This window comes from Herpailurus yagouaroundi, unplaced genomic scaffold (assembly GCF_014898765.1).
Source record: "Herpailurus yagouaroundi ecotype Mexico unplaced genomic scaffold, PumYag 208, whole genome shotgun sequence".
Lineage (NCBI taxonomy): Eukaryota > Metazoa > Chordata > Mammalia > Carnivora > Felidae > Herpailurus > Herpailurus yagouaroundi.
The window spans coordinates 1,515,217-1,530,204 of NW_024412439.1; the positions used below are offsets into that span (position 1 = coordinate 1,515,217).

At 59.3% G+C, this 14,988-nt stretch overlaps 1 protein-coding gene across 1 annotated transcript in view; it reads left to right on the forward strand.

Moving 5' to 3' along the window:
- MYO15A (myosin XVA) overlaps positions 1–14,988 on the forward strand; it is a 52,679-nt gene that overhangs the window by 18,064 nt on the left and 19,627 nt on the right. Inside the window, exons 16-42 of the mRNA XM_040453030.1 lie at positions 477–602; positions 1,304–1,381; positions 2,165–2,313; positions 2,429–2,474; positions 2,663–2,787; positions 3,233–3,350; positions 3,677–3,852; positions 4,376–4,460; positions 5,196–5,249; positions 5,345–5,426; positions 5,510–5,640; positions 6,147–6,242; positions 7,276–7,511; positions 8,989–9,170; positions 9,496–9,568; positions 9,761–9,952; positions 10,276–10,388; positions 10,544–10,638; positions 11,184–11,310; positions 11,527–11,594; positions 11,668–11,745; positions 11,888–12,068; positions 12,168–12,300; positions 12,631–12,736; positions 12,870–12,942; positions 14,085–14,206; positions 14,446–14,505. Of these exons, the coding sequence (XP_040308964.1) occupies positions 477–602; positions 1,304–1,381; positions 2,165–2,313; positions 2,429–2,474; positions 2,663–2,787; positions 3,233–3,350; positions 3,677–3,852; positions 4,376–4,460; positions 5,196–5,249; positions 5,345–5,426; positions 5,510–5,640; positions 6,147–6,242; positions 7,276–7,511; positions 8,989–9,170; positions 9,496–9,568; positions 9,761–9,952; positions 10,276–10,388; positions 10,544–10,638; positions 11,184–11,310; positions 11,527–11,594; positions 11,668–11,745; positions 11,888–12,068; positions 12,168–12,300; positions 12,631–12,736; positions 12,870–12,942; positions 14,085–14,206; positions 14,446–14,505 (3,105 nt within the window). The remainder of the gene's footprint in view (positions 1–476; positions 603–1,303; positions 1,382–2,164; positions 2,314–2,428; positions 2,475–2,662; positions 2,788–3,232; positions 3,351–3,676; positions 3,853–4,375; positions 4,461–5,195; positions 5,250–5,344; positions 5,427–5,509; positions 5,641–6,146; positions 6,243–7,275; positions 7,512–8,988; positions 9,171–9,495; positions 9,569–9,760; positions 9,953–10,275; positions 10,389–10,543; positions 10,639–11,183; positions 11,311–11,526; positions 11,595–11,667; positions 11,746–11,887; positions 12,069–12,167; positions 12,301–12,630; positions 12,737–12,869; positions 12,943–14,084; positions 14,207–14,445; positions 14,506–14,988) is intronic.

The window sequence follows — 14,988 nt, forward strand, 5'->3', positions numbered from 1 at the left end:
TGAGTCCTGCATTCTTCTGTGCTCTGGCCTGGGGACAGGAGATCAGGACACCCAGCCGGCCATTCACAACCTGGGGGTGGGTGATTGAGGCTGGAGAGGGGGCTGCGGGTGTCCAGAGGAGGGTACTAGCCTGGGAAGTTATAGAAGCCTTCCTGGAGGAGGTGACCTTGAGGTTGGGCCTCAAACTCTTGATTAGAAGACACGAGGGTAGGGTGGGCGCTCTGGGCAGTGGGACTAAAGAGTACAAAGAAGGCTGGGCTGGAGGGTGAGGCAGCTGGGAGCTAATGGGACACTCCTGTCTGGGAGGGGGGTCCACTTAAGCCTCCCCACCCAGGGTAATGGGTAGCCACAGGAAGCTGTGACTTGCTTCTCCCCAGTGCTCCCTGGGAACCAGTTCTCCATAGAGAACTTGTCACTGGCCCAGGAGCAGGGTACCCAGGTTCCCCACACACCCGCTGACCCTCGCCTGCCCCCAGGCCACAGACCACACATTCCTGCAGAAGTGCCATTACCACCACGGCGCCAACCCACTCTACTCCAAACCCAAGATGCCACTGCCCGAGTTCACCATCAAGCACTACGCAGGCAAAGTCACCTATCAGGTGAGACCCGAGACAGCACGCACGGCCCCCAGTGCCGCTGTTCCCCGCAGCTGGAGATGGAAGGGCAGCGTGGGCTGCGAACGCTCCCACCTGGTTCTAGTTCTGGCCCTGCCGATCCTCAGCTGTGTGACCCTGGGCAAATTGCTTCACCTCTCTGAGCCCATCTCCTTATCTGGAAGATGGGGATAACGATAGTGCTCCTCTCACGTGCTGAGTGTGAGAAGCCTGGGGCTGGGGGTGGGTGATAAAGAGTAAACTGTTGTCAGTAGTGGTGTGGTCACTCTCATCACTGTTATCTGACACATGCCAGCTTTTGTCCCCACCTGGGCCTCATTTTCCTCATCTGTAGGACAGACACAGGACAGTGTCCTCTACCGAAGAGGGGGCTAAGAACCACACTGGTCATGTGAAGCTTCGGCTAGGACTCCCCTCCCTGGAGGATGGGAAGGGTAGTGGAGGCAGAAGGGGAGGGGACCATAGCAGGGGGAAGAATCCAGCACCTCCTAGGACAGATAGGGAGATGGGAGGCCTGGAGGGGCAGGGCCAGGGTCCCCCAGGGGCTGTGAGCCCCTGACCTGCTGGAGGGAGGCAGGGAGGAGGAGGGGAGCAGACAGGCTGATGCACATGGGGGTAGGGGTAGGCTGTCCCCCCTGCCTACCAGTGGGTCCAACCCAAACTGCCCTGTTGTTCCCCCTTTGCAGGTGCACAAGTTCCTAGACAAGAACCACGACCAGGTGCGCCAGGATGTGCTCGATCTCTTTGTGCGGAGCCGGACACGGGTGAGCAAGCCTCGCCTCCTGCCCTCTGGCCCTGCCCCAGAGCACACAGCCTACCATCAGGCCCCTCTCTTAGTCCAGGAAATGGGGGAGTCCCCTGGCGCTGGTCTCGCCTCTGACTCGTCCTGGCCCCGGCCAGGTTCTGACCTTGACCCCAACCCTAACCCAGAGTCTTGCCTTGCTCTGTCTTTTCTTCCATTCTTGATCCTGTCTCCTGAAGGTCTGTGCCCCTGGTCGGCCCCACTGGATTGCCTTGTCTGTCCTCTGGCCCATCCTGGCCCTGCCCACCCAGCTGTGCCCTGCCTCATCCCCTCACTGAGCAGTTCTCCCAAACGGCCTGTTGTGCTCAGCCACCCACCCCACTCTCTGGACCTCCACCTTCTCTCTTCCAAATGGGAACCCTCCTCCTGAGGTCATTGCCAGAGTTCGTGACCATGTGTGTAACGGGCCGGCTCAGGTGCACAGTCGGTGCCTGTGTGCTCCCCAGACTGAAGAAAAAAAAGTCAGCCCAACCATGGGATAGGTCCTCTGCGAGGCACAGACCACCCTGACTCGGGAGGTGTGTGATCTGGGAGGACAGCAGCCTTGCCGAGAGGGCAGGGGCCCAGTGGGTTAGTTTGCTGATCACTTCGGTTTGGAGATTTGACTCCTTTTGTTCTTAACTCCTTTTGTCCACCCCCTCAACCTCTATTTCCTCATTTCTGTCTCTCGGCCCCCATCTCTCCCCGTTTCCCTGTCTCTCGGTGCCTTGACCACTGTCCCGGCCTGCTGCCCGCCCCTGCTCAGGTGGTGGCACACCTCTTCTCCAGCCACGCGCCACAGGCTGCCCCTCAGCGCCTGGGCAAGAGCAGCTCGGTCACCCGGCTCTACAAGGCGCACACAGTGGCCGCTAAGTTCCAACAGTCGCTCCTGGATCTGGTGGAAAAGATGGAGAGGTGAGCATGGCGGGCGGGTGGGCACCCAGCCTCACCTCTGACCCACCCCGTGACCCTCGGGTAAGCACCTCCCTTCCCTGGCACCTCATACTACCCTCCTCCCACCTCCGTCCAGGTGTAACCCCTTGTTCGTACGTTGCCTGAAGCCCAACCACAAGAAGGTATGTGATGGCTGAGGTCCCTGGGAGAGCCATATCCTCTTCCCCATGCTGTGTGACCTCGGGCAAGTGGCTGTGCCTCTCTGGACCTCCATCTTCCCAGCCCACTGTGGGAGCTATTTGTCATCGATAGTGCCATTTGCACACGGGTGGGCTAGTATGCCAACTCCTCCTCTGGGCTTTCCTTACAGGAGCCAGGCCTCTTTGAGCCAGATGTGGTAATGGCACAGTTACGCTATTCGGGGGTGCTGGAGACCGTGCGGATCCGCAAGGAGGGCTTTCCAGTGCGCCTGCCCTTCCAGGTGTTCATCGACAGGTACCTCAGCCAGGGTGGGTCCTGAGCCGCCCAGATCCTTATCCAGCTCCCCCATGGCCCCAGGAATACAGAACCCAAGGCAGGACAGAGCTTGCTGTGCACAGTTGCTCAGGTTGTGTGCCACACAAAATTATTACCTGCTAGCTGCCACGTGGCAGGTACGTTTCTTATTTTGCATTTTCTCATGCTTTTATTGTTAACGTGTGGAGATTCCGAGGGAATAATTCTAGGTTATTATGACAAGTTTCCAGCAGATGGCGGTAAAGCGTCTTATTCGACTGAAACTCTGTTGGGATTTTCTGACAGTCAGAAGTGGAGTCTGGGGATGGAGTGCCTATTTCTGATTAGAAGACACTATGACTAGAGCCTCTGCTAGAGACTCCGTGGTCTAGCGGGCAGCTGGGGGTAGGTCCCTTAGCCCCAGGCTGAGTTTGCGCCCCTGCAGGTACCGCTGTCTAGTGGCCCTCAAACACAACCTGCCAGCCAGTGGGGACATGTGTGTGTCGGTGCTGAGCCGGCTGTGCACGGTCACGCCAAATATGTACCGCGTCGGTGTCAGCAAGGTGAGTGCCACCCCACACGCGGTCCCTGAAGCCCCGCGTTCAGGGGTTTTAGAACTGGAGCCTCTGGAGTCAGAAATGCCCAAACTAAAGATCCCTGGCCCGGAGGCCGCGCAGTTGAGTTTGGTCAATGGAATGCTCACTCTGCCTCTGGACTTTTGCTCGGGTAGCTCCCACGGTCTGACGCACCGTCCCTCTTTGTTCTCCCTCTCCAAACTCAGCCTGCGCTGCTGCCCCATCTAGTCTGTCTCCACCGCCTTCTGGAGGGGAGGGGCCCCAGTCCACTCCCCAGGCCCTTATGTGCCTCGATGCCTGCCTCCTCTCCTCAGCTGTTCCTGAAGGAACACCTACACCAGCTGCTGGAGAGCATGCGCGAGCATGTTCTGAACCTGGCAGCCGTCACGCTGCAGAGCTGCCTCCGCGGCTTCTTCATCCGGCGGCGTTTCCGCTCCCTGCGCCACAAGATCATCCTGCTGCAAAGTCGGGCCCGTGGCTACCTGGCCAGGTACAGCCCAGACACGGCAGGCCTCCCCGGAGGCCTAGGGCTAGGCGAGGCTTGGGAGAGGCCATACCTGAACTGGGGCAGTAAGCCCCCTGGCCTGGCGGCGTGCAAGCGGAGAGTCGGGGCCTCTGTGGGAAGGATGTTGGGATTCTGTAGGTCTCTGCTTTTGGACGTCCCGCCCACCTACCCCCTGGCCCTTGTGACTGATGGGCGGGAATCTTTCCAGCCAAGAGGGGTCCCACCCTGCATCCTAGGAGCCCCAGTAGGATGTACATGCTGGAGACAGGTTAATCCAGGCCCTGCCACTTAATGTGCTGTGTGATCTTGGCTAAGTCACTGCCCCTCTCTGAGCTCCAGCTTCTCTTTGTAGCACAGGGCTGCCACACTGACCGTGGGCAGTGATACCCAGGCCAGGCTGGCGTGGGCATCTCCGTATCTCCGTCACCTTGTGATCCCAACCCCTGCCCCTCCGTCCCCCGCCCTTCCCCCCCCTCCCCCCGACACTTCTTTCCTCCCCACCCCCCAGGCAGCGGTATCAGCAGATGAGGAGGAGCCTGGTGAAGTTCCGGTCCCTGGTACACACATACGTGAACCACCGGCATTACCTCAAGGTACAGTCCCACCCCTCACCCTCCTCCCGGGAGCCAGGCGGCAGGGAGAGGGAGGAGGCACTTAGCACCCAGGAGGAGACTGTTGGCCTCAGACAGTCTTGGGTTCGAATCCCCACTCTGCCACTTACTAGCTGTGACCTTGGCCTTCTGTATCCTCACTTTACCCTTTTACCCCCTGGAGTCTTGGAGGGGGGCGAGTTCAATGAGTTCAATGAGCTGTTGCGCGGGAAGGAATTGGCCTGTGCCGGGTTCACGGTGGGGCCTTGAGCAGTTGGGTATGATAGAATTTGTCGACCTGAGCAGCACTGGATATGGTCTTGCTCTTACCTTAATGCCGGTCTTGGCTTATTGTCATGTAAACCAACCACCAGAAAGACAATTGCAATCCCCAAGGCCCCGAAGAACCACCTGGCTTCTACTGAAGGTTTTGTGGAGCTCAGAGAGGATTCCATCGCACATCTCTCGGCTTCTTCCCAGAAAGCCCCCTGTGGGTCTTTCCCTTTCCCCAAAGTATTACTCCCTCTGCCCCTTACCTCTTTCTCTTTGTCCCTTCCTTTCCTGTTTCTCTGGCCACGCTTTTGCCTTCCCTCTGCCGTCTGCGAGGCGGGGCAGATGGCCCCCTTTGCTTCTCTCGCCCGCTGCCTCGTGCCGGGCAGGCTGGGGCCGCCCCCGGGCCCGAGGCCTGCCGTCGCCTCTGCCCACCATTCCCCGCCTTGACCATCTGCTCTCCCGCAGCTGAGGGCAGAGCGGAGGCTCCGGGCGGAGGAGGCGCGGCTTCGGGAGCAGGAGGTGGGTGTGGGGGCCGGGCGGCAGCCAGGACAAGAAGGGAGGCTTGCAGGTAGAGTTGTGGCGGGCCTGGCCCTCACTAGGCGCTGTCCCTCCAGGAGCTGAGCAAGCGGGAGGTGGTGGCCGTGGGGCACCTGGAGGTACCCGCTGAGTTGGCGGGACTCTTACAAGCCGTGGCAGGTACTTCCGTGCCGGACGGTGGGGTGGGGGTGGGCGTGGGCAGGCACAGGAGCCTGGCACCTCATACCCTCCTCTCTCCACAGGCCTCAGGCCAGCCCGGGTGCCCCGGGTGGTCCCCGTGCGGACTCCCCGGCTCCAGGCCGAGCCCCGTGTCACACTGCCCCTGGATATCAACAACTACCCCATGGCCAAGTTTGTTCGATGCCACTTTAAGGTAATGGCTGGCATAGGCCCAAGTGGCTCTGGCCAGTGGGCGCTGACCAATTAAAGCTAACACTGTACTTGTCCAGGGGCCGGCTCCTGGCCGTGCCCTGTGGCATGGGGTAATGAGCCCTTGAGTTGTGGATCGCGAGGAGTCTGGGGGCTCCCGGGGAAGCGCTGGACAGAAGCAGTGGGCCCTCGGGGGCTTAGGAAGCAGCTATTTGCCAACCAGTTGGAAATATTCCAGAAATTTAACAACCGGTAGGGCCACAGTCATCCCTACTCTCACTTCTGGCTCTCCAGGAAGGGGGGCTCTCCAAGGGGCGCAGATAGTCTCCACCGCCAGCTTGCTGAGGGCCAGAGTCTGCCCCTCTTCGAGCCTCAGTTTCTCCATCCATACACTGGGGAAAGGAGCCCTTACCTCACAGGCTCCTGTGCCCCCACCTGACATAGGGCAGTGGATCCAGATGTGCCCGTGAGTCCCAGGTCTGTCCCCACGCCCCTGCCCTGTGCCCCCAGGAACCTGCCTTCGGGATGCTGACCGTGCCCCTGAAGACACCCCTCATGCGGTTGCCAGTAGAGTGCCATGCAGAAGCCGTGAGCGTCTTCAAGTTGGTATGGGTCTGCCCAGGTCACCCCTGAATTCACAGCCCTTGAGGCCCCTTGTCTGTCTCCCCTGGATGCTCCACTAGCCCAAGCCCTTAAGCCCAGCCCTCTTCTTTGGAGGAAAGACTTCGGGGGGTGGGGGTGGGGGTGGGACCAGGAGATAAAATCTGGGCTCCACTCCGGGCTAGCCTTTGAGGATTGGGAGTCTTTCTTCTCCCAGCCATCTTCCTGGCAAAGAGGCTGCCCCAGGGCCTTTGTGGAGCTTCCCAGGAACAGCAAGAATAGATCAGGCCCTCTCCTCGAGGACTTCCTAGTCTGAGGGTGGAGGTAGAGTAGGCCTAGTCCGAGGGGGGAGGAAGAGTAGGCCTGACCGGTGACTACAAACATGGACAGAGATTAGGCATGGCGGCCGGGGAGTCCAGACTGGGCCCCTAATCCAGTCCTGGACAGAATCAAAGAGGGGGCATGTGAGCTAGAGTGGAAGGGGTCAGAATTCACCAGCCAGGACAAATGGAGAAGGCACAGAGGGAAGAGGGACTTGATGTAGTCAGGACACATCAGTGGATGAGAGTGAGAAGAGCAGAGGCAAGAAGGGGTCAGGAGGTCTTGGCTGACAGATCTGGAACTTGGGATTTCATTCTAAGGGCCCTAGGGAGCCAAGGAAGGTGCTTCCATGGGAGGTGGTGTGGTCAGATATGAATGTTAGAAAGTACTCTCCGGGGCCTGGATGGAGTAGGAGGTGAGGGGCTGGCTGGAGGCCAGGGATGCAGGGAGGGCTGGGGCTGTATGGGCAGCTGTAGTGGGACATTCATGAACAGGTGAGCAGGTCAGTATGTGCTTTGGGTCTTGACTTTTCTCATAGTCGGGATGGGCCACCTGGTCATTTGGCATAGGATGTGGCAATTATATTGTAACACAGGGGGCCGTTACGTGGGCTTTCCTGGGACACATGGGAAGCACGTGAGAGGGGTGCCCGTCGGGGGTGGGGCCCTGGCAGGAACAACCTTCCAAGAGGCCCAGGAGAATCTTGTTTGTGGCCCAGATCCTGCGCTTCATGGGCGACCCCCACCTGTATGGCGCCCAGGAAAATGTCTTCGGGAACTACATTGTGCAGAAGGGTCTGGCGGTGCCCGAACTTCGGGATGAGATCTTGGCACAGCTGGCCAACCAGGTGTGGCGCAACCCCAGCACCCACAATGCCGAGCGGGGCTGGCTCTTACTGGCTACCTGCCTCAGTGGCTTTGCGCCTTCATCGCGCCTCAACAAGTACCTGCTCAAGTGAGTGGAACCGGGCAGGGCCAGGGCATGGGGACGACGACGCTGGCATGAGACCCCGGGCTGGGATGTTAAAGGGCCGGCCAGGAGTGAGGTCTCTGTGCTTGGAAGCTGAGGCATGGGGGGCCGATCAGGGGCTGTTCTCTTTCTCTCTTGGGCTCAGAGGAAGAAAGAAGGGCAGGTCTTCACTAGCGAGAGTAGAGCTCAGGTAAAACTGGATAAAGGATTTGCAGAGCTCAGAGGGTGGCAAGACCGGGGTGTGGGGAGTTTGGGAAAAAGGCACTGATCTCATGTCATGGGAGTAGAGCGTGTCTGGACTCGAGAGAGTCTGGGTTCAAATCCCAACTCAACCTATAAAGCGTTGTAATTGCTATGTGAGCAAGGTTATTGTCAGCATCCTGATGGTATTGATAATGGTGATGAGGCCGATGATGATGATGATGATGATGATGATGTCACCCTGTTGGGTGAGAAGGATGATTTGCAAGAGAAAGAGCTCAGGCAGGCCCTGGGTGTAAACCCTAGCTCTGACACCTATCTGCTTTGTGTCCTGGGGCAACTCCCTGCCCTTCTCCGAGTCTCTTTCCTCGGCCTGTAAATTAGGAATGGTAACAGGATCCACCTTACGGGGCGGGTGTGAGCCTAAGAGCGTGCAGAGCTTCACCTGGGCTGTGTGCAGTAGGTGGGCAGCTCACTTGGTCAGTCTTGCTGCCAGGTTGGGACCACTGCCTTGCTGTGCGGGGCTTCCTGTGGGCACAGTTCTAGGTTCCTTCTTTCGGCCACTCTGGGCCTACTCCCTGCTGCTCCTGGCCAGGCCTGACAGCATCAGGAAGGGGGACAGGAAGCCAGGTATGTGGATCACGTGCCCTGGCAGGGATCAGGCTTGTTGGTCCTGGGCCAAGCTGAACCCTCACGGTCATCTCCTGTATAGGTGGGAACTTGGAGGCAGGCTCAGAGAGGGCAGATGACCGCACAGGGATGCTTGGTGAAGGAATGAAAGGCAGAGTCTTCCAGAGTCCAAGTTCTTGCCCATACCCTGCTGTAGCCCCCAGCCTGTCAATGACATTTTGCTCCAACAAATTTTGGTGGGCCTTTCTGGAACCTCTTTGGCCTATCCTTTGGATCTCTGTGCCGGCTTAAGATACTTCTGGTTAGCCTGGGACCCTTTCAGCTTAGTCCTAGAACTCTGGGATAGCCTGAGATCTTTTTTAGTCTAGCCCCAGAACTCTGAGACTGACCAGAGGCCCTTTCAGCCTAGTCCTGGACCTCAGGGCTGTCCTGGGACCCCTTCAGTATCATCCCAGAGCTCTGGACCATAGCCCGGGACCCTTCTGATCTAGCCTCAGAGCTGGGGCCTTCTCAGCTTCACCTTAGAGCTCTGGACTAGCCTGGGCCTCCGTCAGACTAGACTTAGAATCCCTGTCTATCCTGGCCTAGCCACAGATCCCTCTTCATCCTGGTTCCAACTCTTACCCATCAGGTTTGTGTCTGATTACGGGCGGAATGGCTTCCAGGCTGTGTGTCAACACCGCCTCATGCAGGCCATGGGCCGGGCCCAACAGCAGGGTTCTGGGGCAGCCCGCACCTTTCCCCCGACCCAGCTCGAGTGGATAGCAACCCAGGAGAAGGCCAACATGGCGTTGGATGTGGGCTGCTTCAACGGTGAGCTGTCCTCTCCACACCTTGTGCTGCCTTCCCTTCTCCCTCTATCCTGCACAAAGGGGCACCTGGAGTCCACGGGCCCCAGTAGAAGCCGTGGGGTGTTCTGGAGTGGGGAGGAGCCCTCTGGGTGTGGCTCTGGAAAGAGGTCAGCATGTGGGCGTGGGGGCTGGACCTAGAATGGGGGAAGGGAGCTGGGGCTTCGAGGATGCGGATCCAGGGTCCAGGACAAGAGTGGGGAGGCCTAAGAGCAGGGTGCAGGTGGGGAAGCAGTAGGCCTGGACCTCAGATGCATCCTGGCTGAGCCCAGCACCTGCTGCTCCCCCAGGTGACCAGTTCTCCTGCCCGGTGCACTCCTGGAGCACGGGGGAGGAAGTGGCTGGAGACATTCTGAGGCACAGGTCGGCACCTGGAATGCCCCACCCAGCACATGCTTGTGAACCTGGGAAGCAGGGGAGGGAGGGGCAGGACACCAGATCCCCCGTGGGGGCCGCTGTGGTCATGCCTGGGGTCTGGCTTATGTCCCAGGGTTTTCCTAGGCAGGACCTGTTGGCTGCATCCCTCATTTCTGTCCCTCCATGTGCTGTCACCAGGGGGCTGACAGATGGCTGGCGTGGCTGGACGGTGGCCATGAAGAATGGGGTCCAGTGGGCAGAGCTGGCAGGCCATGACTACGTGCTGGACTTGGTGGCGGATCTAGAGCTGCTCAGGGATTTCCCGAGACAGAAGTCTTACTTCGTTGTGGGTGCAGAAGGGCCCGTGGCCGGCAGGGGCAGCCCCAGAGCGTAGGTGGCTACCTGAACCCTTCGTGCAGATGGCCTCTCCCAGCGCAGTGCTCCCCTCCCAGCTGCTGGCTAGGAGCTGAGTTCTAAACCTAGGCTTTAAGTAACCTCTGCACCCAGTGTGGGGCTCAAACTCACAACCCTGAGCCCGAGAGTCAGAGGCTCTACTGCCTGAGCCAGCCAGGCACCCCATTTTTAGAGGAGGAGAGTCAGCCGTTTCCAGGGCCCAGAGGAGAACATGGTGGTGGAGGGGGTGGGGGGTGGTGATTCTGGGAGGGCCATGATCTCGCGGGAGGCCAGCTGCTCCTTGTCCCCCTTCCCTACAGGGTGTTTGGGAACAGCTGGGACTCAGACTCGGACACTCCCACCAGACCGGAGCCCCAGGGACATGAGCCCAAAGTGGCTGACTCCGATGGGTACTGCAGCCACAACGAGGACGGTACAAATGGGGAGACTGGGGCCCGGAGAGGGACAGCGACCCACCAAGGTCAACCAGCAGTGGCCACTGTCTCTGGTGGGGAGGGATCCTGGGGGCCGTACAGGGTGATCAGCAGGAGAAAATAACTTGACTTTTCTATCTCCCTCACACACCAGACTCAGACAGCCTTGGAGAACCCTCTGTGCCCCACAAGGGACTGGACTGCTACCTGGACAGCCTCTTCGACCCCGTGCTGTCCTACGGGGATGCGGTAGGCTTGGGATGGGATGTTTGCAGACAGCTGGGACCGCATGTACACATCAAGTCACACACCCACAGGGGTGACACAGGAGCCTCTCCCAGCCAGGGCCTGGGAGTGGTTTGTCTCATCTGGGTCTCCTGGGGGCCAAAGGACGGTGTCCTCATGACTAGGGAGGCTCCTGGCTGGGACCCCAGAAGGACCCACGGCTGAAGGTTCAGCCCCCTCCTCTGGTGAGAGCCAGCCCCCTCAGGCATCCTTACTCATTCTGGGAACTCCCAGGAGCCCCTGCGTGGCATGATATGTGGCCCTGAGCAGGGTACAGCTCCTCTTTGAACCTGTTTACCCCTCCGTGGAGGGCAGAATGGGTTGGGGGTTTGCAAGGCTGTGGGTGTACTGCCTGGGATGCTGCAGTGGCAGAGGCTGGGCGTGGAGCAGACACTGGGCTGGTGGGAGGCCCCCGGGACAGAGGAGGTGGCCGGTGTCAGGTGCCCGTTGCCTTGGAACCTCGGGAGTATGGCATTGAGGCAGACACTTGAGCCATCTGCTGTCCCCAGGACCTGGAGAAGCCAACAGCCATTGCCTACCGCATGAAAGGGGGAGGCCGGCCTGGCGAAAGTGGCAGCAGCAGCACTGAAGACCCCCCCAGGAGACCCCCAGAGCCAAAGCCAAAGCCAAAGCCAAGTCAGTGCCTACCGCCAGGGTGGTTCCAGGGTTGGGCAAAGAGGAGGCCCCCCCCCCCCCACCGCTGGTTCTCGGGGCTCCTTCACAGGCGACAATGGGGGCAGCCATGGGTGTGGTGGGGGCGAGTCAACGGCAGGGTGGGGGTTAGATAGGGAATTCCACTTCCCTCCATCTCTCACCCCTTGGGATCTACGCCCTCCGACTTGGCTCCCCCAGTCCCAGGCCTGGATGCCTCCACGCTGGCTCTGCAGCAGGCCTTCATCCACAAGCAGGCCGTGCTACTGGTGAGTGCCGGCTGGGCTGCGGGAGGTGCCCTGAGCACGGGCCCGCCTGGTCACCACCACCACCTCTTCCCAGGCCCGGGAGATGACCCTGCAGGCCATGGCACTCCAGCAGCAGCCCCTGAGTCCCGCCCCAAGGCCCTTGCTCCCAGAGGTGAGCCCGGCTTGCCCAGGTGAGCACTGCGCTGCTCCAGGGCATCATGGTGCCTCTCTGAGCCCATCCTGGGCAAGCACGGGGTCCCTGAGAACGGGCTGATGTGTCCCAGGAAGCGCACCTTCTTCCCTGTTCTCTGCAGAAACCCCTAGCGCCAGAGGCGCGGCCGAAGTTTGTAGGCACGGGACCCCCAGCCAAACCCGTGCTCCTGCGCTCCACTCCAAAGCCCTTGGCCCCGGCCCCTCTGGCCAAGGCCCCAAGAGCCCCCACCAAGCCCGTGGCTGCCCCCATTCTAGCTCAGGACCGGGCTTGTCCAGAAACCTGTGAGTGTCCTATCCCAGCAGTGGGGGCTTCCCAGGACAGGACTGGGGGTGTGGTTGTGCTCCTTGTGGCCTTATCCTGTCCCCGCCCCTTGCCCACAGCTTCGCCCTGCCCGGAGCTGGTCCGGTATTCAACACTCAACTCGGAGCACTTCCCGCAGCCCACACAGCAGATCAAGAACATCGTGAGGCAGTACCAGCATCCTCCCCGGGGAGGCCGGCCCGAGGCCCTCAGGTCAGCTGTGCCCCGACCCCAGCCCTCCAGCCCTCTGGACGAGTGGCCTCCTCACCGTGCCTGAGTGCCCATTAGCAGTGTGGCCATCTACCCAGTTAGCAGCAACCTTTAGGGAGTGAGTTTGTTTATGATCTCGATGAGCCCTTTAGGCAGAGGGGAAGGCCCAGACTGCTGCTCTCTAGGTTGTGCTGTGTGATCTCAGGCCAGTCTCTGATCCTCTCTGGGTTCTCATGTGTAATGATGGGGGTCGGGGGAGGGGGGGTGGAGGAAGAAGTTCCCTGTCATAGGAATTTGTGGCTGGGAAGAAGAAACTCATGTCCAATCCACCAGGAAGGATGGCGGAAAGGTGTTCGTGAAGCGGCCAGACCCCCACGAGGAGGCGCTGATGATCCTCAAGGGGCAGATGGGCCACCCGGCGGCAGCCTCTGGCAGCCAGGTGAGGGGCGGTTTCTGGCTGGGCCCAAGCAGAGCAGAAGACAAAGCGGGGCCTTGGAGAGCTTCAGCAACCAGCTGCCCCCGTGAGCTAAGACCTGTTGCCCCCCTGAGCGCTCTCTTTGTGGTGGGGACAGGTGCCTGGAGAGGCCGTGGCCTTGGTGAAGCCAGTGACCAGCACACCACGGCCATCCATAGGACCCACTCCAGGTGAGGGGCCAGGAGGGGAGGAGGGGCAAAAGGGCTGCTGTCCGAGTGTATGAGGAAGCCTGGGTGAGCACGGGTGAGTCCTGGGCTACATGTCAGTGGTGTGTGTGTGTCTGTGTCCCCGAGCCCACGTGGAAGTACCAGGTGGACACTTGTGTAAGTGTGCCAGCACTTAAATAACACTGACTTCAGGCCAGGCCCACTCTGGCCTCACTGAATCCTCACTAAAATCTTTCAAGGAAGTACTATTTTTGTCTATATGTTACAGATGGAAAACGGACGCAGGGAGGTTAGTGACTTGACCATGATCACACAGTTCAAAAGTGTCAGATCAAGTGTCTAAACCAGCCCTCCTAGCATCACCATTGGAACCCTAATTTTACGTTCTCTGCCTATGGTAACTACAGTGAATCTTAACGGATGTAAATCAGCTCGCTTCATGTCCGTGCCAGAAATTCTCCCGTGACTCTAAGGATGAACTCCAGACTCCTCACTATGGCCTATGAGACCCTGCATGATCTGCCCACCTTCCCAACCTCATCCCTTCCCACTATCCCCTTGGCACACACAGTTCCTGGAACACAGCAAGCCCACTCCTACCTCAGGGCCTTTGCACTTGCTCTGCTTAAAATGCTCTTCCTCAAAAGATCGTTGCATGCCTTCTCATCATTCAAGTCTTGGCTCAGTGTCTTCTCAGAGAGGTACGCCAGATCACCGAGACCAAAGGACCCTCACAGACCAGCCCCTAGACTCTTTCCCAGCTAGCCCACATTTATTTCCAGCCCAGCTCCTAGAATTGAGAGCTTTGTTGTTTCTTAATTGTCTGTTCTACCTACACTTATCACGAGACTTTAAACACAAGGGCGGGCTCTTTGTCTATAATGTTCACCGTGGTACCCCCAGCCTTTAGCACAGACCTGCTGCATATACGAGGGTGTTGCATGTATGTGTCAAATGAAGGACTGAGCCAGGGTTGAGTGGTAGGATTGTACAGGTGTGCCCTCAGGATTGGTATGTGTGCAGCCTGGGGTGTGGGAGAGCAGCCAGCCCCCGCCCCTTCCCCGATAAGAGGTCTCCCCTTTGTCCCCTTCCTCATCAGCCCTGCCTCTCTCACTCATGCCTGTCCCACTCACTGTGCTCCCCAGTGGCTCCTTCGCGGTCACTGGAGCCCCCTGAAGAACCCCTGCAGACGCGTCTGCACCGCCTAGTCAACCCCAACTACTACGGCTACCAGGATGCCCCCTGGCGGATCTTCTTGCGCAAAGAGGTACCTGGCCAGGGTGGAGCCGAAGCAGGGGCTGATGGGGACAGGGCCCCCTCCCTAGCAGAGAGCGGGGAGGAGGGGCGGGAGTGGGGGCACAGGAGCCTGGTCTGAGCCAGAGGGCAGAGTCAGAGCCAGGGGCCCTGGTGGTATGGAGCCAGCCGTATCTGGCTGGGGGTGGGGCCGAGCGTGAGACACAGTGAGGGGACTATCCAGAGGGCCTCACGGGAGTCCCGATCCCGCAGGTGTTTTACCCCAAGGACAGCTACAGCCACCCTGTGCAGCTAGACCTCTTGTTCCGGCAGGTGAGGACTTCTCTTCCCTTTCTGGCTCGGTGTACTCATCAGGGCAATGGGTACATAGACTAGCCGTCTGCCGATTTCACTTTTGTACTCTTAGATTTGGGGTCCTTGACCACAGTGAGGATGGGAGGTTGTTCTAGTGAATTTCCCACCCTCATGGACAAGGTCAGCAAGCCCACGGTTCGATTTAATTTTTTTTTTTCAACGTTTATTTATTTTTGGGACAGAGAGAGACAGAGCATGAACGGGGGAGGGGCAGAGAGAGAGAAAGACACAGAATCGGAAACAGGCTCCAGGCTCCAGGCTCTGAGCCATCAGCCCAGAGCCTGACGCGGGGCTCGAACTCACGGACCGCGAGATCGTGACCTGGCTGAAGTCGGACACTTAACCGACTGCGCCACCCAGGCGCCCCCCACGGTTCGATTTAACCAGACACACGGATTGTCTGCGTTAGATGGGACTCAGAAGTCAAATCCGAGCCCTACC